We start from the raw sequence: 25,942 nt of genomic DNA on the forward strand, positions 1-25,942 counted from the left end.
GGCATGCGCTGCCGACGTCACTGCATCATCACCTGATATGAATCATCAGCAAGGCATTACTCTGCCCGCCATCCTCTCCCTGCGTCTCGGCGGGAGATCTGCGACGAAGCACAGCGGAGGTCGGTGTACGCTGTCAAGTGTGCTCGCATTTGGAGGAAGGCTGCTGGGAGTCGTAGCGGCTCTTTAGCTGCACAAAGCCTCCTCGGGTCGCTTGAGCGCAGTAGAAATATCTTTGCTGTGCTGCTACTTTGCGTTTCAATGGTATGCAAAGAACACAATTCAGCAGTACAGTTATGCAGAGTACATGAGTGTGCATCTTTGTAGCTCAGCGTGCAAGATGGCAATTGTCAAATACAGGTTGCTCACTGTAAAGGTACAGCTGATGCACTGACTCTTGTTTAGCCAGGGTACGTACATACATTGTGGTTGACCGTGATTGTATTGATTAGATATTATGTAATTTGTCAGTCAAAATGTTCAGCTGGGTACTGAGTAAAATTGCATCCATCATCATCATCATAGTTTTTTATGATCAAGTATACTGTAGTACTCACTTAAATCTAAATGTTGACCCGTGTGTGATGCTTTTGCTCACAATCACTATCAGAATATTTCAGAAGCCATATAAAGAAGCAACGCATACCACACTGCTTTATACGCCTACATTCCCAGTCTATATGTCATGGTGGTAGCGTCTGCAGGCCAGATGTTAGTGTGTGTGTGTGTGTGTGTGTGTGTGTGTGTGTGTGTGTGTGTGTGTGTGTGTGTGTGTGTGTGTGTGTGTGCGCGTGTGTGTGTGTGTGTGTATAACCACGCTGTTGTGTGTTGTGATTTACTTTTTAAGACAGTGAGACCAATGGCTCGCTGTCTTTTGTTGATAAACTGCTCCTTCAATGTAACTATGGCAACCTAGATGAGCCAGCCCTTGATTGAAGAGGTTTACATATGGTGTGTCACAATAATATATGCTAGTGTTAGTGTGAATAGGCAACCATTTTGAAGTAGCTGCAGTTGTGATGGCATCACTCAGGAGCCTAAGAAAAAGTATTTGTCTACATTTTGTATTGATACATTTTCATATTACTATCCATGTCAGCATTTGTGTTATGTTAAAATCCGTGACAGATTCCCATTTTTTTACATATATTATTTGAAATTATTCAATAAGAACCCAACATGATGCATCTTTTGAATATGAAACAGTAGATTCCCTTTGCTTGGCAAACTGACACATATCTGCGCATAAAGGAGCATGTATACATGTAGCTAGTAATTATATTTCAACATGAAAAACTAATTATGTACTAATCAATATTAGCAGTCCAAGACTTACATTTTTAAGAATTTGTATTCGCTATCTCCTCAAGGATTTGACACACATCCAACCTAGGATCTTCCTAATAAAGAAGCCAGGCCTCTAGATTCAAGAGTTTTTTTTTTTTTCCATATGGCTAACAGTAGGCCTAAGCAACAATTATACGACATCTTATTAGCCATTTTTTTTCACAGGACGGGAGGGGGGTGCCAGTAAACGAGTTTATTCATCCATATATCCATTATTCATTCATTCATTCATTCATCATCCAAACCGCTTATTCCCACAAAAATTTCGCAGGCATGCATTATCTGAACCGCTTAATCTCACAAGGGTCGCCGGTTCACTGGAGTCTATTCCGGCAGACTTTGGGCAGTAGGTGGGGGACACCCTGATCTGATTGCCAGCCAATTGCAGGACACACTGAGATGAAAAACCATACACATTCATAATCACACCTATGGGTAATTTAGAGCAGTTTTCCCAACCACTGTGCCGCGACACACTGGTGTGCCGTGGGAGATGTTCAGCTGTGCTGTGGGAAATTGTCCAATATTAGTTATGGTGCACATTCTAAACAGGATCGCCAAACCACTGTTAAGTTATATAGTGCAAGACCTAGTCAGACACTTACTAATCGTGCGAGCGCGGCTAATCAGAGAATCTTGAAATGTTATGATCTGATTGTGTTGCATTGGCACATATTCAGTTTTTGTGTGTAATGCTGTCTGCTTTTGATAACAGTGACGTTCTGATGGCCATGGTGCGTTTGTGGACTGATGGAAATCCCAGTATTTAGTTTGACTGGAAACCTGGATTGTGCAGTTTTCACCAACATAAAGCACACAGTCAAATTGTGACACCTTCATTGTGACAACCACTCAGCTGCTGCCAGAACAGTAGGGCGTCTTTAAATGTGACTTTGTTCTTATTGTTCCAATATTTAAAGAGCTAGTCTAAAACAGTAAAAACAGTCATGTTGATTCTTTTGGATTTTAATCACAATCATGTTCAAGAGTTTATTCCCCTACACTGTCTAAAACCTTTTTAAAAAACTGTCGCTTTTGTTAGAAAAAAAGAAATACAATTTAAAAATTTTTATTTTTATTTTTTTTTAGTCAATTATTGATTGAATTGTGTGTATATATATATATATATATATATATATATATATATATTTTAATATTATATAATATATAATATAATATAATATATATAATATATATATAATATAATATAATATATATAATATATATATAATATATATATATAGGCGGCTCGGTGGGGCACTGGGTAGCACGTCCGCCTCACAGTTAGGAGGGTGCGGGTTCGATTCCACCTCCGGCCCTCCCTGTGTGGAGTTTGCATGTTCTCCCCGGGCCCGCGTGGGTTTTCTCCGGGCACTCCGGTTTCCTCCCACATCCCAAAACATGCTTGGTAGGCCGATTGAAGACTCCAAATTGTCCCTAGGTGTGAGTGTGAGTGCGATTGGTTGTCTGTCTCTGTGTGCCCTGCGATTGGCTGGCAACCAGTTCAGGGTGTCCCCGGCCTACTGCCCGATGACGGCTGGGATAGGCTCCAGCACGCCCGCGACCCCCGTGGGGACTAAACGGTTCAGAAAATGGATGGATATATATATATATATATAGTTGTTACGACAAAAGACGTGAAAGTGATCGATTAAAAAAAATATATATATACAAAATATATATATATATATATATATATATCTATATATATATATATATATATATATATATATATATATATACACGTATGTATATATATATTTTGTATATATATATTTTTTTTAATCGATCACTTTCACGTCTTTTGTCGTAACAACTAATTTTAATATAAAACCTCGTGTAACACTTAGCTAATTTTCGGTGGTAGTGTGCCTCGAGCGGAAGGATGGAAGCAAGGACGTAAGAAAGGAAATGAGGAAGGAAGGAAGACAGGAAAAAGGAAAGAAGTAAAGAAGAGGAAGGAAAGGAGGAAAAAAGGAAGGAAGGAATGTTTTGATGCATTTTTCTCAGGCTTAGCCATCATAATGTAATTATTTTGTGCAGCCATTTGAGACCTAAAGATATATATGTGATTGGCATTGTAAATTGAAATTTTGGCTGGATTTCTAAGCTTCCTCAAAAGTTCCTCTATTTGACAGGCACCTAGACAGGTTCTTCTACTCTATTCACCTTGTTGATTTTGTTTATTTCTGCCAAATCTAGTCAAACTGAGAAAGGTCTTATCTTGTGTAGTTCACAAACCCATTGTTGAATTGTCTTCATACTTTTATTCAATATCAATGAAAGCCAAACCTGTCAGACATATTTTTAGGGGATGCAGAGTACAAACACACACCTCCCGTTCTTATCCTTCCTCCTCCCTCGCTCTCTGTCCTCGTCTTATGGAACGTCGCTGACAAAAGCTGTCACTTCTCCAGAGTGTTTTTGCCCGACACTACTATAAGCAGGAAGCGCGCCACCATGACCTCTCGCTGCCCTGCAACCCAGATTGGTCCCGCTGTTATTTTGGAAAGACTGCATTGGAATAAAGGCTGTGAGCATTTGTCTTTTTAAATCAGCTAAGCTGATGTGACACAAGCAGGATGGTTGCTAGCCTGTGAACCTCTTTTTCAATATTTGGCAGCACAAGAGGCTGGCTTCCAAGTAGGAAGGCAGCAGACACGGAAGAGTTGCAAAAGAAATGTGACGGCTTGCAAATTAGCCCAGAATAATGATGTGCACAAAACTTTTTAAAAGGGCATTCCTCCTCATACAAATGTTTTGGATTGCGATGCATGAGAGCACAAAAAACAATCGGGTAATTTTTAGAGCTGACAGTCCACGCAGTTTTTAGCAAGCGTCCAAATTGGATTTGGCCCTGTTCAGACCGGGCCACATCATTGACCCATCTGACAGATTGCTGTAGCAACGACGTAGAAACGGAGGTGTCGTCCATCATGCAAAGAGCTTGACGTCATATAATTGTGACAGCGGAAATAAATGGATTGTTCCCATACATATCCTCGAGCTATACGTATAAGGTTATCTATAACCTTGCATTTTTTGTTTTGTAAAGATGTGTGAGTGTCACGTTGAACTGAACCTCATCAAACTGTGCATGTTTTCTCTAATAACTGATTATGAGTGATCAGATTTGTGACCCCCCCCCCCCCCCCCACCCCCCCACCCCCCCCCCCCCCCCCCCCACACACACACACACACACACACACGCATGCACGCGCAGACAAACACAAGCGGATGATCTCTGTGTGTTATGCAAAATTCAGGTTCCAAATTCCAATACATTTTCAAAGAGGACTTCTTTAAAGTTGTTCAGTGAAGGGAAGGACGGCTCATTTCAATAACTTGAGCATCCTTCTTTACAGTGAACCTGTCACTCCATCAAAATTTGGATAAAATAAGGTGTCTGGGTGATGCCGAGAACCTGAGAAGGTGCAAGGAAGGTACATTTATTTTAATGATAATATGCAAAAGAGTGCACCTCTATCATGTCAAGTAATACCACTTACTTCCTGTGATACAGAAAAATTAATGCCAAACTCAAAGTTAGCAAAATTATGTTCTTGACAATATTAAACTGCATCAGCTATACTAATCCTTTCACAGTGAAGAATCAAAGACATCACAATCTAAAAGGCAGGCAAGCTTGAGAAAGAAAATAGACACTCAGAAAATGTCAAGCAATTTTTTGTTTTCTACAATTTAAGAGCACATCAATAATTAAGTTGTTTCTTTTTTGCCTGAAGACTAATGGCGCTAATGTTATCTTGCAATTTAGGCAAAACGAATCCAAAACTGATCCTGAACCGCTTATCCTCACAAGGCTTGCGGACGAACAAAAGCCAATCCCAGCTGTCTTTGGGCAGAAGGCAGGGGACATCCTGAACTGGTTGCCAGACAATCGTTAATATCGGGAAACACCATGTTTTAGGCCCTTTTGATACTCAACTTTGGTTTTGTTTCAGGGACCCGCTTGCTTGTTGCTTCTCTACACATTGTTTTTTTCCTTTGTTCCTTTGGGCAAAATATTCCTCTTGTTTTCCAAATCGGCATTCTCCCTGTCTGCATCCGAGGATGAACACGCATGAGCATGCAAACAGTACTTGCATTGATAACTTTCTTGAGTTGATCCATACACAAAAGCTCACAATCACACACGTGCACACACATGCAGACAAACACACACACGCGCGCGTACACGGAGGCACATGGATGCACACACACCCTCCACCCCAAAGCGTGTCCCTCAAACCTTACTTTTTGTCACACATCACATTATATCACATTGTATTTTGTCAAAAAGTCAGCCATGCTTGTCAAACGTGCCTTATGTAACCAACATCCTCAAGTCCAGGAGCCCGCACTCCTTAGCAACCCGCATTAAACAGCACAACACCCGCGACTTGCTGTACACACAGTCATCATTAATAGTGAGGGGGGAAATGCTCTTCTGGTTCCTAACCCAAGCTGCTTCATAAACGTCAAAGTCTGTGCTGTAGATGGTCCTAATGCTGAGAATCCCTACTCCTACAGTATTTTCTCCTGGAAGAGCATGTTTTGAGACAGGGCTCTTCTCTTCAACTTGATAAGGAGGCTCAAACAAAGCCTGAGTGGAATAAGTGGGGAGGTGTAGTGTAGTTATTCCTCCTATCCTCCATCATCTCCTCCTGGTATTAATTAGCAACAGCAGATGAGTGAAAAAAAGAAGTCTGAAGGGAGAACAGGTTCACGCCAGGTTAGCCTGCACTGATATGAGTCTTCTTCTTTTGCTTCCTTTCGTTCTTACACACCGACTATGCAATGTGTTAAGGTTTTGCCAGAAAAAGGATGAAATAGGGCCTGTTTTTAAAGTTGTTCTTATATGTTCCAGAATCACCCCAAAAAAACTTGGCTATAGTTATGACAGTGCTTATTTTTTATTAAGTGTCCTGCTCCATTTTGGTTGTGGCTTTTTGTCACTTGTGCACAATTTTCAGGGCACAAACAGACAGCTACAGTTGTGATCGATTCAGTGCCCTGAGAATACAATGACCGGGGTGAATGACAATATTCGCAGTCATGCCAACTTGAGCATAAGCGCGACCCATCGACCGAGTGTTCTTCGACACAATCGCACCATCTTCAAGGGTTATGCTCTATGCATTTCACAATCTCAATTTTCTGCAGTGTAGCATTGCACAATTTACAACTACACAAAGGCTGCACAGTGAAGTAGTGATTAGCATGTCTGACTCACACCCAAGAGCTTCTGGTTTTGAGCCACATTCCAAAAATGAGCATGTGAATGGTTGTTTGTCTCAATCTGCCCTGAGATTGGCGCAGCAGCAAGAAACAAGGGTAGCAACATAAAGTGAAACTTCATTATCAGGTTTTTATGTCCAATGATGCACAGGCAACAATTGTTGGCGAGAGAGTTTTAACCTCCGCCCTCCAACCCAACCTCTTGCGTCACCTTCGGTAAAACTTTCTCGAGGCACCACTGATAAGCCTTAGTCGTTAAACATATCCCAAGATATGCTACAGGCACATTAAACATGTTTTTCAAATGTAAACCATGATGCTTGCTATCTTCAGACCTCACTGATGCCTGTCAGGCTGCTTGGGAGGACCACACACAAAACCCAGTGATGACTCAATGTTAGAGACATCTTGCGTCAATTTTGGTCAAGTGGTCTCATCCCAAAATGTAACCATCCGTCGAGATGGACGATATTGACCAGCCTGCTGAGTAACAAGGAAAATCATTTCGACACCCTCACAGAGAGGCTTACATAGAATTCTGTCACGGATTTGAGTCCATATTCTCACATCCGTTTAAAGGGTAGCAAATGGAGTGAATGCATTCACCTTTTTACTGAGCAAGGCCTAATGTCATTTGTGTATTGTTAATTATAAAAAAAATAATCTACTGTCGTTTCACTTGTTCTCACAACATTCCTTCCCCTTTTCTCTTTGCAGAATTCAATACGACATAACCTGTCCTTGAACAAGTGTTTTCTGAAAGTGCCTCGCTCCAAAGACGATCCTGGCAAAGTAAGTCAGTCTCCAAAATTGCTGCTGTTTCTTGGTACATGTTTAGCTCCCCAATCCCCCCCCCCCCCCCCCCCCCCCCCCCTCCCCGTGCCACATTTGTGCACTCGTCAGGGGGTGCGCCATGCTGCTGGGATTTTGGGGCCATTGAAAAATGAATTAAGAAGGAAGAAGGTTTAAATAATTCAGAGTGAATCCTTGAGCTTGAGTGGAGGTCTGCGAAGACATAAAGCTAGCGGCTCCCCCTTGATTAGCCCGGCTTGGACCTGACCGGCACCTCAATTCACACCTCAGATCGAAGTGGTCGATAGCTCAGCACGGTGGGAAAGAACTTGTATGTAACATTGGCTGTATGAAGCCATTGAGGGAGGCGAGAAACTAAATCATGCATGTGCGTACGTTAATTGGCTGTGTACTGTTCAGTGATGTGGGACCTTGAGACAGGGGGAGGAGAAAGATGAGGGAGAGGTGTGTGTGTGTGTTGTGTTCACGTGTGTGTGTGTGTGTGTGTGTGTGTGTGTGTGTGTGTGTGTGTGTGTGTGTGTGTGTGTGTGTGTGTGCGTGTGCGTGTGCGTGTGCGCGTGCGCGTGCGTGCGCGTGCGTGTGCGTGTGTGTGTGTTTGTGTGTGTGTGTGTGTGTGTGTACATGGCCTGGATCAACCTCCTGAAATTCTATGTCTGCTGCTTTGGACCTCTTTGGGAGTCAAGGGGAAAAATGAAAGAGAGATACCGGGAGGAAATCAAGGAACAAATTGATTCACTTCTTTGAGAGTTGTTGCCGTGCTTGCGCGTTGTTTATGAAGGAACTAGTAACGAAAAGTAGATCTTGATTGCCACGCTGCCTCCCTCCAATATAGTATATGTATACTCAAAAAGAATTTGACATAAACTACAGATATTTGATAGTCAATAAAGGCATCATGTGTAAACACACATACCTGTCAAAATCTCTTCACACTTGCATGTAAATTATATTAATACATCAAATGAACGTTTCCCGATATTGCTCAAAATCATGCCAAAGTGGTTGTGGAAATAAAATTGCATATATACTCAGATTGAATTGTTGAGTGTTTTGGAGGGCTGAACCAAAAGATCATCTTGGACTATTTTTTACTTAACTTCTTGTAGTCCATTGCGCAAAGACTGAGAGGCAAGCATCCAATCATCATCATTCTCATTTTATATTAATTTAATCGCTGCCATTAAACGTAACATTGGGCTCCTCCGGCAGGGTTCCTACTGGGCCATAGACACCAACCCTAAAGATGACGCTGCACCCAGCAGGCCAAAGAAGAGGCCTCGCTCTGGAGAAAGGGTAGGTCATGTTTCCACTTGTCGATTGTTAAATGCACACACTTGGATTCCTATTGTACAGAATGCAATGTCTGAGTGAAATCATTATTCACCAATACAAAATACAAAACGATTCTATGAATTGTACTGTTTGCTCCCCTTGGCAGGCTTACTACAATGATACACTTGACTGTTAAGGTCACTGTGACCCGTGATCTCACATGCATCACATTTCTCATGAAGGTGTTACCTTAGAAACCTGGGGAGTTGAATTCCATTACATTTGGAACAAGCTTTCACTGCAAATACTGTTCCTTTCCATCTTATTTTAAACAAGCATGCAGGTGCTTTTTTTTTTTTTTTTTTTGCACTGAAGGAATCCTTTTATTAATCCCAGAGAGGGGATATTCCATTTTGTAGATATTTTGCATAAAAATCATGCTATACGTATGCACTCCAGTAATAGTGTAAAAACTAAGTTTTCTCAGGGAAAAAAATTACAGGCGGTGTTTGGTTAGGATTTTTTTTCTGTCAGGTATTTTCTTCTACTCCTTTTTTTCAATGAATCATTTGCACTTTAATACAATTTAGAAATGGGCTGTTCTTGCTTTTCACTGCTCAAGTGACATTGACATTTCCACCCTTGCTAGTCAGCAATACATTTAAAATAGAAGAGCGTTATAAAGAATTCTGTCATTTTAAAAGGTAATAATGCTGCTTTGTGATAAACACAGTCCAATGACTACTTATTGGACCATATTTGTATTATTGCGGTTGCAGTTTTCTCCGATATTAAACTTTACTGCATCATACAGGCAGCTGTTTCTAATATTTTGACTCGTGTAGCTATCAAAGAAAATCTGAATATTAGGAACAGCTCTCAGTGTAAGACAGTTGTATACCTCTGCAAAGTACAACCCAAATAATAAAAGTATAGTGGCTGATTTTTTTTTTTTTTTGCGGCAACCATCGTCTGAAATCGTTTAGATGTGCATTTAGTCAGAATATGTCAATTTGCTGTTTATGACTATATTCCACGTCCTCTAGCAAGAGTGGTATCTCATATGCACATCTTACTTTTGCTGCACGCTATTTTCTTTCAGATCAAGCAGGGTTGACCCAGATGTAAGTGTGTGCTAATTGCAGGCTGGTAGACTTGTTTCATACTCAAGACGCCACAGAAAACAGCAGGTACAAGCGTCTGAGTAGATGCGAGGGAAAATAAAATGGGTTTTTGTGGAAAGTGATTGACAGCAACTGTGGCTATAAATATATGTAACTCTGCATCAACCCAGCAGACTGCGGCTGGTTGAGTCGTGAACCTGTGAATGCGAATACAAAGAAAGCAGAGTGAGCTCTCGGTTCCAGCCGTCATCTTGTTGACTGGGTACACTCTGATCATCATTGCACATTTTTCAAAATAATTAGCACGCTCCTCAGCGCACTGAGAGATTCAATTTGACCTGCAGTCAACTAGATTGGCATTCATTTCCAACCACCTTCACAGCAATGTGACCGATGAACTCATTATGAAATGTCACAATCAAGAAAAATGTTCCCTCTCTGGAAAAGTCAGTCGTGTATACCTGAAAGCCGTAGCGACTTCCATGTTTTGCTGGTGTTGATCTTTAAAGTATACATTCTCATGTGATGATGACGCGTATACTGACGTCTCAAACGTCCACGGTTTGTTCAGAAAGGTCAGAATAAGTGTTTTCACGCGCACTGATAGGATAATCAGTAAACATAAGCCAACCCTCTCATTCGGAATAAAATCTTGATTGGAATGGTCAAAATATTCTGAATGGGGTACATGAAGCATTTTTATTCCAATCAAGATTTTAATCTGAATAAAAGATTCCATGTAAACATAGCCACTATTTAAAAAGTGTTGTTGTTTCCTTTCAATTAAAAGTTCAGATGGTGTGTACTGACAATGACTATTAATCAACACTACGATGTCAAACTACTGAAATGACTTAGCGCACTTATGTTGCAGATCAGCAAAGACTGCAAATCAGGTTGTGACAGTAATGAGTGACCTGCCTTGCCCATATTCAACTTTGACAGTGGTTATTAAAGGCCAATGAAGTCCTTTGTGTTGCCTTCTTTGCACCTATTTTTTTCTAGGCTACATTGCTGTAGCAATCATTCACTGCCTCATATCCCAGAATAATGAGACATTTTGGGTGGGCATAACTTTAGCCTATATGTGTACAGCTACGGAATGACTGCATTAATTGGCCCTGGGGTTGCTTGAAGTGGATGAGTAGTTGCGGGCTGGAAAACACTGGATGAACAGAGCCTTTTCAACACACGCCTTCGCTTGGCATGAATGGTTGCACTGCTTGTAAAGCACATGACACAAAGCTTCACACACTGCTCTGTGCAAGGCGTCTGTGTTACAGTGTGATCCAGAAATGAAACTTTCATCAGCCTGAAGTAAGCACGGCAAGTTCTTATTGTTTAATCGTCTTCAGCGATGACGCTGCTTGAGATGGTGTCGCCAGTGAATTTTCCATTCCGTTGCCTTTTGCGTGCGCTCGCAGTGCCAAGTTTAGATTTTACCACCCTTGTCAACATGCTGCCTTCAACACTTGCATAGCTTAGACCTTTGGGTTGCAACTCGCATTTTCTTGTATCTAAGTTGCGATCCACTTATGAAAATAATAAAATGCGTACTTTTAAGAATAACCATGAAATGCTTGTTTATCATATTTTAACTTTGCACTCTCAGGCTACATGTTAAAAATGATTATTAAAAACTGTTCATGAACATAATACATGAACAAATACTGTCGCCCTTGAATCAGGAGGCGAGGACAGAGTGACATCACAATCAATCACCGGTGCTGTTTATGGTGACTGAAATTTGACCAATGGACTGGAAGGTGGGACAGAAGTTATAGTACATTGTGAGGAAATTAATTGCTGGCTGGATGTTTTTTTTTTTGAAAAATGTAAAAAATGGATAAGTCCTGGTAAAAGAGGACATCTAGTAACCTTGAAACAACGGCGCTAGTGTACATTCAACACTGAAAAAACATATTTATGTTACAGGTTACCTCTCAGTGTTTTTACTTTTATATTATCAATGTTTGGCAACTTAACACACACATGATGTTAGCTTGATTTATCGCATGACTAAATGGGAACTCGAGAAATCTTTCCCCTATTTGTGTGGAGTCACCCGTTATTGAATGTGATCTTTTTGTTCACAAGCACATGTGAACACACACGCACACGTAGTACACACACGAACGCGATGTCATTGCATTCAAGAAAACCACACCACTTTTTAATCATAGCTAGTCTTGTGCATTCTTTTCATCGTTTGTCTCTGTCAGTGCTGCTGAATCTTGATCATTATCTCTCGCGCTGTCTGTCTGTCTGTGTGTCTGCGTTCGTCTGGGCCCGCATACCTGCCTGCTCTCATCTCCGGCGGGAGGCTTTCAGGCTTCAGGCGGGCTCGCAGTGACAAAATGCGCAATCAGACTTTTTGAAGGTAAAAGACAGAGGAGGCACAAGAAATGACGGGAAGGGGTGAAAGGAGAGCATCCAAGGAGGAATTAGACGATGAGACTGAGAGGAAAAAGTCACGCTGCAAGGGGAACTAGATAACAAGGAGATGAGGGAGCGGAGGGAGAGTATTCTACTCTTATGTTCCAGTTAATTACCACACAAAGCCTCGGGCTGCCGTTAGACATATTTTCTTCACCGGGGATTTTTTTTCTTTCAAATTACAAACATTAATTAATTCCGAGGCTTGTCAAGTCGTCTTATATGGATGGGCCTTTCGACCTCCTTTCTTACGCCTCGCTTACAGCGCTGGCAGACACACCGCGGGCTGTCACTTGGGCTGAGGCGAGGCAGGAGGGTTTTAAGTGCGAGGCGTTATCATCAGGAAAGGTGGGGGTGGGGGGGGGGGGGGGAGAAAAAAAGGTCTACTAAATATGTCTGGCTGTTTCTTTGCTTTAAGTCAGTGGGATGCGGGGCTAAAAAGCGGTTGCATGCATGCATTGTCTAAATGTGTAGACAGGCAGCCTACCTGCATCTCTCAGCTTAATCACTCTCCTTATTTTCTTCTCTCTGGGACTGTCTGCCACCACTCAATTATCTCTCTTCCCTTCTTCCACGGAATCCCGTCTGCTTTGTAACTGGCTCCACCGGGGAGACAGCATCCTGTTTCTTTGGGAGTTTATCATAAATTAAAGATTGCATTGTTACCAACCAATCCTCTTACTGTAAGCAGTTTGGGAAGGCAGCACAGAAAGCAGCCTTGAACCCTAAAAGGAGTCAGGCTCGAAAAAAATATAATCCACCTTTTTCTTTTTTTCCAGGTGTCAAATTTGTCCCTTGTTGAGCTTTGGCTAGTTCCCTGTAGCCTCAAATTCCGTTAACCCTTACGCAGCTCTCTGAGGACACAAAGCAATGAACTCTCCCGAATCTATTCACCATGTTTGAATAATGCATGAGGATGCCTTGATGCATGTTAGTGCGTGCAATGTGTCCACTTTGTGGGTCACTTAAGTGTCCGGCAATTTAAACGAAGCACGCTTCAAATAGTTTACAGAGTTGCGGCCGCGGGCGGTCTGGTGATTCAAGAGGCTCCCGACGTAATCATAAATTTGTAACATTCAGACATTTCTCATAAGCAATGTCACTTTTCATTTCCTCTCTCATTTTTACTCTCACCCCCCTCTGCATATTTCTAATCAACAGAGATCATATTTGAACTATGCTTTTATGTATGAGTAAAAGGAAGAAACGCACAAAAGGAAATTGGCGCATAGTAGACAATATCAAATGTCAAGTGGTACTTTCGAGCTCCAACACCCAAAAGTTGTACCAAAATTCGGTGAAAAATATCACATTTTTGAGTTGGAACCATTTTCATAATTAATTGCAGCGCCCATTCATTCGTCCATCAGTGTCGCCATGCTTGCTTCCCCCGCCACAACTTGGACTTACTTTTAGCTGAGGAGGATACAGTAGAGATGAATTGGACACAACTGACACTTATCATCACAAAGAATTATTAAAGCGGTTGAAGTTCAAAACTATATTAAATGTTAAGGTTCCTATAAATTACAGTGCAGAAATAATATATAGCGCCGCAACTTGATTTTTGGTGGGCATTTGCTCACTTTCATATTAACATTTTGTGACTGGGCCCAATTTTTGTAGACTGTGTAAAAACGGACACAACTTCATTTTCCTTCCAGCGCAAGTCTAGTTTACCGTGTTGCGCCTCGCTGAGCGTTTTGGCACTCGAGGCTCCGTGTCAAAAGGGGCGCATCGTCATTTCCTGCAGTGGGATTGGCCTAGGTCAAATAAGTGGTGCATTTTCGGTTGTTATGGAGCCGATTATGGTGGAAGCTACGTCAGTATTAACTGTTAACTGCTTTGAGCTTTAAAAAGGTTATTTTAATATTAATAATACATTTTATCTTCAAGGGCCTTTTGAGACGCCCAAGGACACTGCGCAACAATAAAACAACAGTAAGAACTGAATTATACAGGAGATATATAAAACAAACACATGCAGTGCAGTTAAAGAGACTAGGTGATCTTAACTAGGTGTGAGTTCAGATTTGAAAGTGGTAAGAGAGACTGAGATGCGTCGAAGGTTTCGAGGCCAAGAGTTCCAGAGCTTGGGAAAGGAGCGGATGAAGGTCTGACAAGTAGAATCATCAGTCAGGAGGCAGATCTGAGGGCGTAGACTGGAGTGGTAATGCGGTCATGCAGGTGTGCAATGTTGTGAGTGGCGTTGAAGGTGTAAAAGAGCAGCTTGAATTGAGCTGTCAATTTGTTCGTTAGCTAGTGAAGTTGCTGAAGAATGTCACGAGGTGCTTTATGTGATGACATGCATGCAGTGGAGGGGGACCCAAGGGGGTAGAGTTGCAGTCGTAAAGACAAGAGTCGGGCTGGGCGATATGGGCATTCTTTTTCTAAGTTTTTCTAAAAAAATAACAATAATCTGATGTTATTCTACAAAAATATTGTAAATCTGCACTTTAACACAGACTGTAAGAGAAATACCAGGTTAACACTAACTCTGTTATTGATATGCACATTTAATGGGAATGTGATGTTGAAGTTGCTATCAAACTGAATTAATAATATACGGCAATTTAATAAGGGAAACCTGTAGCACATTTAGGCTATTTTTTTCGCTCTCTCGCTCTCTCTTTCTCTCGCCCTGTCTATCGCTCTCCCTGCAATGTCTTAAACTTTTTGTCTTTCCTTTAAATAATTAAAACAGTCAAAACATGTTTAAACCAAAACACTTCTGTTCTATTGAGCATTTAGTAATTCATATTATAAAAATGTATTGCTTCTATCTCTCATTGCAGGCGTCAACCCCTTACAGCTTGGAGTCGGAGTCTCTGCGAATGGACTGCATCATGTCAGGTGGAGCGTCTCCCACTCTGGCCCTCAACGCGGTGACAAACAAGGTAGAGCGGATGCACGTATGCCTCTTGCTTTTCTATCTTGAATTATTTTAATGAGTAAATAGTGACAAAGAGTTACCTTACCTTTTCTTACACTTAAGCTTTAAAATTTGAGTAACACTCCAGTAACCACCGTAATATCACGGTTGAGCTATTGCAGTCTTGCAGGGATTTTGTGTGTGGTACATGACACCTGACCTTGATCAAACAGAGAGTTTGTGCGGGAGCGGCAGCAACAGCTTTCACAACACGTCGCATGTTCTGACCTTTTGTGAGGGTCATTTATGAAGCAATATTATGAAAGATGGCTATCACAGAGAGCCTTCTACAGTACATGTAAATCATGTTTCAATACCAAGGGAAAATTCAGAAAATTTGACAGTGTTAGGATAAAACAACAAACGTGTTTCACTTTAATTTGAAAATGTGTATTTTGGATATTTCCAAATGAATTATCAATCAGTTAATTATCATAAAAAAATCTGCCAATATCTAAAAAACTAAAGCTTATTCAACAGATGTCATTTTCGGATTCAGCAGCCCGGAATTAGTCGAACATCATTAAAATGTTTTAGGCGTGCAAAAAACAACAAAAGAAAAGAATAGATTATTGCTTCCCTCACACAGTTGTGAGCTACTTCCCAATGATCTTCAAGGACAGCTTGTCATAGACGCTGACGCATTTTGCTATGACAGTGATCCAGTGATTGGAAGGACGATGCACACGTCACCGGTCCTCTCCCACATCTTGACAGAAAGGTGGCCATCAATATGTCACGCATTCATCAATTAGCAATTGCATCCAAGCACGTCGAAAGCTAATCTCTTAATTCTGTTCTAGCAAAAACATACTGGTCAATACCTCATTCACAGTAGCCCTCAGCACAGTCGAGGGTGTACCCCGACTCTCTCCATAAGTCAGCCTCAATGCCACTCGTGACCTTGAAAACCATCAGCAAAATAGACAGTGAAAAGATGGATGGCATTCTGTTTATATGCAAAGCTTAAAATGCCTTCATAAATCACTTGAGTGTACATTTTTTTGCTGCGACAAGGCCCACACCTCAACATATTGGCGCGCTGCAACAGACTTTGATGTACTTGTCTTACTCGGTCTTTGTGTCTCAATTGTCTGAACAATTAAATGTCGCCCAAAGGCAGCACCGATGCTGTTTCACCACTCTGACAATGCAGCCAAACAAGATTTGGGATTCAACGCAATCCCGAGGCATCGCTTTTAAAAGCTTTCCAATCGGTCACCATCAGATAAAACAGAAGTGGTAATTGTAAAGTTAGCTGTGGTTACACATAATCTGTGCATCAAGGAAAGGCAGCTGTGTTTATATAATTAATTTCATACACAACGCAATATGTTTTAAAAAAATAAAAGTTTGAAAACAAACTATATAACAGGAGATAAGAAAAGTATTTCATTTAATTGGTTGAAAATACGCTTTAAAAGAGCTCAAGCACAACCAGGACAAAAAAAATGTGGTTATTCCATTTGCAGCAGCCTAACAGCTAAATGCTACTGCACCATGTTTACTTTGAGCTCTGGGGTCCACTAATGGAGTCTGCAGACCTCAGAGCCCTATTGGGTTCATATCCATCTGCATTTTTTTTTTAATTTATTCGGGAGTTAAAACATACAATAATTTATTGACCAGTAGCAGAACTAGTCTATTCTGTAGCTAAACGGGAGCCAGTGGAAAGACTTTAGAACTACAGTGTACGCGATAAGAAGAAGTGGAAGAAGCAGCAGACTAAAGACTCTAGAACTGCAGAATAAGCGATAAGAAGAAGTAGAAGAAGCAGCAGCTTTCGGGTCTTCCCTGTCAGGAGTCGCCACAGAGAGGCACACACATGACATGTTTGACAAAATTTTTACACCGGAGATCATCGATTGTCAGAGTAAAAGGCGACAAACTAAAATAAAATTAAGATACCTGTGTATGTGCATGCAGGTAGCACTGTACAGCCCGAAAGCTGACGACTGTGAGAGCCCCGGCAGCCTGAGCAACAGTCTCTCTGAGCAGAGCATGACATCCATCAATTTGAACAGCATTAACTCTACCGTGAGCGGTGGCAGCAGTATGCACAACTACACCCCGGTAAGACGTCATTTTGGGATTCTTTTACATGTCTTCTTGCAAAATAGCATTTCTGTGCCTTTTCTGTCGAGTCACTTCAAGTATACAAATTTAGATGAATGGTCAGTCAGTGCAGCCACCATTTTCAATTCCCATAATGCTGTGCTGGCAGGATGTTAAGTATATTTGTGGTTTCTGCCCCTTCAAAGGAAATAAAATATTATCATCAAGTCCAAAAAGACTTTTACCCCAAAGTAAGTGCAGCACTAAAGAAGAATTTCTGTTCATCGTGTGTGTCCCTCATCTTTTTACTGTGTATCCCCACCTGCATGAGCAAAGGTCAGCTCAATCTCATCGATCTCATCAACCTCTCATTTCACCAGGCCTTCTTTTGTTTTCTACTACCCCTCCACCCCGTTGCTTTCCTACATTTGTCATTTCACACCTTATACTGTATGCCGTGTGGCCGGATGGCCTCGGCTGGGGAGTTAGTTGGGTCTTATTACCTGTCGAAGGTGATCTCCTCTTGTATGCCTGTGATTACCGCTGAGCGATAGCTTGCCGACAATGATGCACTTGATGGAAATTCCACGATTATTGGCTGGAGGTTGAATGCTCGGAGGATGCGTCATGCTAAGTGTGTTTCAAATTGAAAAGGGATAAAAGCAAAGTGCTTTTGTAGAAGGGTGGATGCTGAGGAAGATGACAGCTGGGATGATGGGGGTAAGTCAGCAGCATTCAGATGGAGAAGAAATGCCTTCTTTTTAAGTAGCCATTAAAATTCAACTCTTTGCAGGGGATAGGGGCCAAGCCCTGCCGCAAATTGTGAAAATCCGTGAGTTTTTGACATTTCCCCAAATTGTAATTGCTTATAGATGCTACAAGATGGTGGGAAAGAATGTAAAACTGACACCATTTTTTCCATTTAGATTGAATTTTAATTGTTGCAAAATGAGGATCAAACTCTGTGCTAGTGTTAGGATTTAAACTTTTCATGTCATTAATATCCCCCAACAATAATAGTTTACTGTATAATTATATCTATTCATTAACATTTTCACACGGTTTGTTCCTCCGTCTCCCACAGGCGAGTAGTCACTCCGAGCCTTCGTCCCAGTCCTTGAGTCTTCAGCAGCCCGCACGGCCTCCCCCTCCTCCTCCGCAACCCCAGTATGCTCTGCCCGTGCCAGAGTCGCGGGACAAGCACGTTTGCTTCTCGGACTTTGAAGACTTGAGCGCATCCTTCCGAAGCCTGTACAAGTGTGTCTTTGAGCAGTCGTTCTCGCAGCAAGGTGGGTGTCGGCGGTCGTCTTGTCGTCGGACTACACTTTATCTGCTCGTGTTTGCCTGTCTGATGTCTGCACTTACACCCATTCACGGGGGCAAAAAAAACAAAAATAAAACGTCTGCATGTCAGACTTCCTGCACATAATTAACTGTCAAGCTTAAGCTCTTGAAATTGATGTGCAACTTTAATATTGCTTTCACAGCACGGGAAGCGTTGCGGCATTAACCTCCCAGCACACGCTGCCTCTATTGTATTTTAATAAACAAACAATCTGCTGTTCCGCATATCTGCATTTTACGGCCCGCTCAGTCAAACGAGCAAAGGCAATTAAGAGCGAAGAATTCATCGGAAGGCAAGAAAAAGACAAACACATCTGCAGCTTTGATAGAAGCTAATTAGATTGCTTCTAAAGTTTGTGAAGCATCTCGCTAATTGCTTCCTGAAGCTTTCAGGTCACCCGGCCTCCTCCCACTTGGGCCTTCCCTGCATCCCACCACCCTCTGATCAACCTCCCCTCTCGCTCTCTCTGTTTCCTCCAGAGGCATGATATTCTTTCTTCTGAGAAGCATGTTGTGCATCTGCTGGATACACGGCGAGGATTCCTTCCATTTCTCGTCTAAGACGCACAGACAAAAAAGATAAAATGATGATAATGATCTTGATGGAGCACCTCGAATAAATAGTCTACTCTATAGTGCACTGCTCGCGACGCGCGTCCATTTTGGGGACAGAGCGCTCAAGATTCATTATCTCATCCACAGACAGAAATGATAAAAATAGTAGTATAGTAGTACTATAGTTACTTTTTTAAAACACAATATATGTATTCTGTATTTGCAATGTTTTGACACTGAGCAGCAATGATTAAAATGTTTTAATCGTCGCAAAACCAGCGGCAGACTATCATCCACTTATGAACACTAATTGCTGAACCTCACACGCTGTGGGAGACTTCAGCCACATTGCTCATGTGCAGGCGGAGTAACCGCATATTGATGATACTATGAATTAGAAAAAAAATTAACACAAATGCACAACTCCTTCTTGCAAATACAACATGTTATAAATTTAAACTGTGACAGGACAAATTGATAAATGTTTTTTTTTCAGTGTGCCGCAGGGTGGCTTTGTGACGGGCGCTCGGCTGGAGTCGAGCAGCTCAGAGTGAGCAGAGTATAATTTGCAGTCAGATAATTTGCAGTCACCTATGTTTACCTTGATGTACCTTCACACGCACAGCGAACACGGCCTCCTATTCAGACGGTATTTAGCACTGCGTTGAAGTTGTATCATTGTGTCAAATCAGGTAAAAGGTATGAGTGTTGCCTCAGATACAAATGGAACTGTGGGCCAAGTGACACATACACTCGTTTTGAAAGTCCGCTTAAAGTGCAGCCGCAGTACCTAGTGGGCATGTTCCAAATTCCATTTTCATTTTCAACGGTTAAGAAGATAAACTGTTTGGCCCATCTTAAAATTTCAAATAACGTTCAAAGCGAAATCTGGACAAAAGCAGTGACTACGGTAGGCTATTAATCCAATGTATCATTGAATACATTAATTGAATCTATCAAAGTCACTGTAAAAATTAAAAAAGACATTTACTAGATCTTGAAAGCTGTAAGATGAAGACATAAAACGGAGCATTGAAAATACACACCACAAAGGGGTTGGTAGTTAAAAAGAAAGTGGATAAAAGGACGTTGAAGTGACGAGTGTGTTGGCAGAGAGCAAAGGGGATAAAAGACTGAATAAAACAAAATCACTTTTATAGGCAGGTAAAGCAAAATGACTCTCTGTTGGCAGCAGCGAACGTCCCCTCTCGAGGACTTGTCACACTCTTCATGAACTGAAGGTCACATAAAAAGCCACCGTCCTCTTGTTTCACTTCACTGATCTTTGACGAAGTCTCAGTCGCGCTGTTCAGACAAATGTCGGCAACAGGTCGGCAAGGTGATGTACATGTGCCAAGTGAGTCGCGTTTAGAAAGATGCTTTGATCATCTTTGGCAAAGAATCACATGAAAAAAATCATGAAATGTGTCTTCACTAAAAAGCGTTCACTGAAACGCTGTAAATCAAAATATTTCAAAACACATCACTCTGTCACTAGGGAGAAGCTATACATTTATTTTACAGTTCATATTCATGCCAATTTCACAAGGTACATATGTAAAACAATGTATTCTGCTAAAATCCAAAAAGTAAATTGGTATATTGTGCATGCTTTGAATGAGTAACTATTTCAGTTGGAAAAATATTTGAGGTTTATGTTTTTATGGAAATATTTTACACAATTTATATCAGATCATCCTATCTGTTTAAATCAGTCATACCAAGCTTGACAAGTTTGATAATTACTTTACCAGATGAGCCTGATTCAAGGAAATCTACTTCAGGCAAGGCTGGAAGCCTGGAACGTCAATAAAGAGCAGAAAGGGTGGCTATGTTTTTGGCTGACATTATGGCAAGTGAGATGGAAGATGCCTTCAGGATGCCTGAAGGTGACACAATGACCTCAAGCAAAATATGTGAGGTTTCTAACTCCATCCCATGGTATAAAAAGAAACATGGCTTCTACATGATGATAATTTGCATGTGAGAAAACCCATCATCCACAGAAACTATCCATGGACATAAAAGTTCATTGGATGGAAGGGTAAAGTGATTGGTAAATGTGTTTTAGGTCAAAATAGCATGTTTTATTTATAACCTATTAGTTTTTTCTTTGGAAAACAACAACTGGGAGCAAATTGTAATTGCTAACGGAAAGTAGTTGGAGATAAAAAAATATAATGTAAGAAAAGGAAGGAAAACCTACTACCTACTAATGTTAGTAATGTTTATGTGAATGTTTATATTTAACAAGATCTTTAAAGGCTGCCCAATTTGGATCTAAACTAAATTGTACAAAATTAATCTCCTTACTTTGCTGAATATACTGGAGAGCCATTGATGTCTGCTTCTGACTGATGCATACAATGCAATGCAATGTTGTTTTTGCCGTTTCCCACGGTAGCATTTTGGGAAAATTAATTTTCAAGGTGTTTGTCGGTGATGTCATCTAGCATATGTTTTGTGTTCCCAACAGCGTTGATGGTTATGCCCGGGGACTCGAACCATTCTGCTCGGACAGCCTGCTCATATCAGCACTCACCTGGTGTGGGGAACGGAGGCAGCGGCAGCACGGGGAGTGGCGGCCACCATCATCAACACAACCATCACCATGCCCACCACCCTCAGCATCACCTGTCTACCCACGGCCAGCACCCATCTCTGTCCCACCAGAGTCACAGTGGACAGAGCTGTCCCACGACAGGTGAGACACACAAACTGCCCTCTTGAATCAAATTCATCTCCTCACAATGGTCCTCATAATCATTTCGAAAGTAAGTTTCACATCTTTCAGAGCAAAAATAAAAAGAACAACCCAAGCCTCTCTGTGTAGCTTGTTGGTCTCCTCCATACTTTTTGACTGAGTCTTATAAAAGCAACACTTTCTGCCAGTGCACATTATCCATTATGTTTCATATTTAATAAATATTGATGCCACTCAAAGCCAAGCCGTAATTCTACCCTTATTCCAATTCCACAGTGTGGAGGGGACTGTATTTGTGTCTTTCTGCACGCGTTCATCGCTTTTAGATTGCACTGTCACGTCTCACAGAGGTTCATATGAGCAGTAAGTGCACGACTGAGGCTTTCAACAACGTGCTTCCTTCTCATATCATACCCCGCTCTTCTGCATCTCCTCAGTTAGTGTGTGCGCGCGTGTCATGTGGTATCAAGAAAACTCTTAAACAAGAATTAAACCGGCGAATATTCACCTATTATATTTCAATCTGTAATTTTGTTTTTCAAGGTAAGTATGGATATACGCTATCTGGCTGTCTGGCACAGCAGATCTGTGATTGGAATATTTCTGTGTGGTGCTTCGCCTCCTTGTGGTTTACTTCGGAACTGACGTCCATCCATGCATCCATCTTTAATCTGTCCTCATTAGGGTGGCACAAAAGCTGGAGTCCGTCCAGGGTGACTTTGGATAAGATGTGGGGTATACCTGGGACCCGAAAAAAAATAGGAAGATAAAAAACAGGCGGCACGATGGGGCACTGGTTAGCGCGTCCACCTCACAGTTCAGAGGTGCCGGGTTTCCTCCCATGTTCCAAAACATGCATGGAAAACCGATTGACAACTCCAAATTGTCCGTAGGTGTGAGTGTAAACGGTTGTTTGTCTAGTATGTGTGGCATTCTATGCCCTGCAATTGGCCAGCGACCAGTTCCAGGTGTCCCCCAACTACTGCCCCAAGTCACCTGGGATAGGTTTCTGTATACATATTTTCACCTTTGTCTTTCTTTCAGTCATGGCTCCGGATTGGTACCCAAACCTCGACTGGCTGAAGGAAAGCTGCCGCATTGCAACAAGTTACAATTGGACTGATGTAGACCTCTCTCCGTTTCAAGGTAAATCCATTCACGCTAATAGGAATATTCAGTGGGGTATGGAGAGGAATAGAATGCCATACCAGCAACATTTCTCTTCTGCTCTCCAATCTGCTTTTACTTCAAATTTCATCAAACAAATGATCAAATTCTTTCTTAGCCAATTTACACAATGCAGGTCACTTGGCCTCAAGGCAGAGTTTATCAGATCTATACGCAATGAGGATAATAGTTGGGAGTATATTTAGATTTGGAGTTCACAAGGATTTATATCTTAAACCATTCATAATGGAAATGAAACTTTTGGGCGAGACGTCTCCAAATACGTAAGGTGGGCATTCACTCTCCATCAGCTTCCGCCAGCCCCCATCTTGTCAACTGGGAAAAATTGATACATTTTTGCGGCTCAGCTAATGGCCTCTCGCACCAACTTTTGGGTGGTACCAAATGATACTATTCGTGAGTTTAACTCGATAACAATAGTCATTTACTGAGTTCGCATTTAGAATGGATCCACTTCTTATGACTCTCATTCGTTATTTTGATTATACTGTGATGATGTAGTTAGGCCCTTTTTATAACAATGTAATGGCCCTGGCCTAATAAAGGTCATTAGCCAACATCTGAGAGTTTGCGACGCACGCACGCACGCATGCACGCACGCACGCACGCGCACGCAGACACACACACACACACACACACACACACACACACACACACACACACACACACACACACACACACACACACACACACAATTCCACTTCTCTTTCGCTCTCCCAGTTGTGCCATGTAAATAATCGAATTAAATCCCTCTCTCCTGGTCAGTCTTTAAAGCCAGCAACGTTCGCGCATGATTGGATGATGACAGACTCTCTCCATCCTCTCCCTCTTCAGTTGCGCTTGACCCTCACGCAGTCCGGCAAGCCCGCATCTAACCTTTGTAGAGCAGCAAGCTCCAATGGGACCAAGTGCAAGCGCTTTGCAGTCAACGTGTGTGATGGACAAATAAGACAACACGTTCTCACCCTCTCTGTCTATCTGAGGCAGGCCTGAAGGAGAGCATGCGTCAGGCGGAGCTCAACAACTGGTCCCTGGATGCCTCTCAGATAGCTGACCTGTGTTCGTCCGTCAACCAGTTTTTCGCGGCCACTGGCGTCATCCCACCTCAGGGCTCCGCGCTTTCCCAACCTCAGGTCGCGCAGCCAGCGGCGCCCAGGGCACCGCAGCACCCAGCTCAGCCGCACAGCGCCATCCACCCCAAAGCCGGCCAGCACAATCAGCACGGTCAACTCATTCGAACAGGTTTGTAATCCTAATTGAGGACTTGAAATTTCCAGTGCTGTGAATGGTTGTTTTCCATTGGTGATCACACACACGTCTTTAGCCAAGTTATTTTTAAAATGCTTAATTAAATAAATAAATGAAAGAAAGAAAGAAAGAAAGAAAGAAAGAAAGAAAGAAAGAAAGAAAGAAAGAAAGAAAGAAAGAAAGAAAGATCGATCAGCACCAGAAGATATCTGTATGTGAGTGTGATGCTTTATACAGTGCTTTATACAGTGCTGTATATTATAATCTCCACCTAGTGGTTAAAGTCTGTGGATTACTTTTATTAAGCAACCTTTTCTAGAGCACTTGTCCTCATTAGAATGGCAGGCTCACAGTTTACAGTTAAAATATAAAATATTTCAATGAACATAGCATACATGTTTTGAGAATGTGGGAGGTCGTCAGAGTACTTTGCAAAAATCCACGCAAGCAGGGGGAGAACATGCATAGGCGGGGCTATGCTGATATTCAAACCCAGGACCTCTTGTGTTTGTGGTTTATCAAAAAAATCAATTAAACTGTGACCTTGAGTGTTGGACAACTCCCACTCCTACTGCGTGTATGTACTCTATGTTATAGTGGGATGCACTTAGGCTTAACTAGCCACATAGTGTGAATTGATTTTGTCTAGTATTGCAGAGAAAAAAACAACAACATCAAAAGGGAAAAACATGAGTCTCGTGTCTTTAGTGAAATATTGCATGCTAGAGAAATGCTGCACAGGTTTAAATGGGTGCTCCTCCACATGTGACTATGAACATGATGACACAAGTCAGGTTTGCTCTACTACACTATGCGCAATGGAGTGGAGGCCTTGAAGCTGAATTACACTTGCTGTGCCATTGTGATTGTGTTACACATTTACCAGGGAATTGTGGCTGTTGCTCAGTGTTGACGACTGGGAAATTATGGTCGCAGAGTCCGTCAGCACAGACAGTTTATGTGTGTGTGTGTGTGTGTGTGTGTTAGTCATTGGCCCTTTTTACATGCGCCCACAGGAAACCTGTACATGGACTCCAGACCGAACATTCCGTCTCTGATGGGCCCACCTGGATACCCCCACATGCCTGCCATTAGCAGCACAGCTCCCACCATGACTGTGGACTCCTCCGTCACGCTCTTACCAGGTGTGTGTAAGTGTGTGTGTTTTATTTTATGCATGTGTGTGTGTATATATGTTTTTTATTTAGCGTGTGCGTGCGTGCGTGCGTGCGTGCGTGCGTGCGTGCGTGCGTGCGTGCGTGCGTGCGTGCGTGCGTGCGTGCGTGCGTGCGTGCGTGCGTGCGTGCGTGCGTGCGCTAGTGTTACATGATTATAAGGAATAAGGTAACTTCATATCAGCAAATGGTGACAATCATTTTAAACCTGGAGTAAGGAAAGTATGGTTCTGGGCTCACTTACAAACTCTTCTTTAAGATGACCCAACACATATTAACATAATCAGTACAAAAACACTGTGATTAATGTCGTAATTTAGTGGTTTTCCTCCAAATTGGGAATCGGCAACTAAAATGTGATTATTTCTTTATTTTGGAATTTTGTTCTGTATTTGATTGTTAAAATGATACTGGTGCAACTGGAGCAAGTGTTTTTATTCATAAAAAATATTTATCACTTGTAATTTGTTAAGATTTAATCCCTTGTTTGTGTAAAATGACTAACATCTTT

The 25,942-nt window shown here is 41.8% G+C and overlaps 1 protein-coding gene across 2 annotated transcripts in view; it reads left to right on the plus strand.

The window, feature by feature from the left end:
• Positions 1–25,942, plus strand: part of LOC125989159 (forkhead box protein J3) — a 45,699-nt gene that overhangs the window by 17,307 nt on the left and 2,450 nt on the right. For both annotated transcript variants that reach the window (XM_049755228.2, XM_049755229.2), the window contains exons 4-12: positions 7,303–7,377; positions 8,608–8,691; positions 15,026–15,127; positions 17,089–17,235; positions 18,302–18,506; positions 21,593–21,820; positions 22,865–22,966; positions 23,996–24,250; positions 25,273–25,401. In XM_049755228.2, the coding sequence (XP_049611185.1) occupies positions 7,303–7,377; positions 8,608–8,691; positions 15,026–15,127; positions 17,089–17,235; positions 18,302–18,506; positions 21,593–21,820; positions 22,865–22,966; positions 23,996–24,250; positions 25,273–25,401 (1,327 nt within the window). The remainder of the gene's footprint in view (positions 1–7,302; positions 7,378–8,607; positions 8,692–15,025; positions 15,128–17,088; positions 17,236–18,301; positions 18,507–21,592; positions 21,821–22,864; positions 22,967–23,995; positions 24,251–25,272; positions 25,402–25,942) is intronic.

Source organism: Syngnathus scovelli, chromosome 2 (genome assembly GCF_024217435.2).
Source record: "Syngnathus scovelli strain Florida chromosome 2, RoL_Ssco_1.2, whole genome shotgun sequence".
Classification (NCBI taxonomy): domain Eukaryota; kingdom Metazoa; phylum Chordata; class Actinopteri; order Syngnathiformes; family Syngnathidae; genus Syngnathus; species Syngnathus scovelli.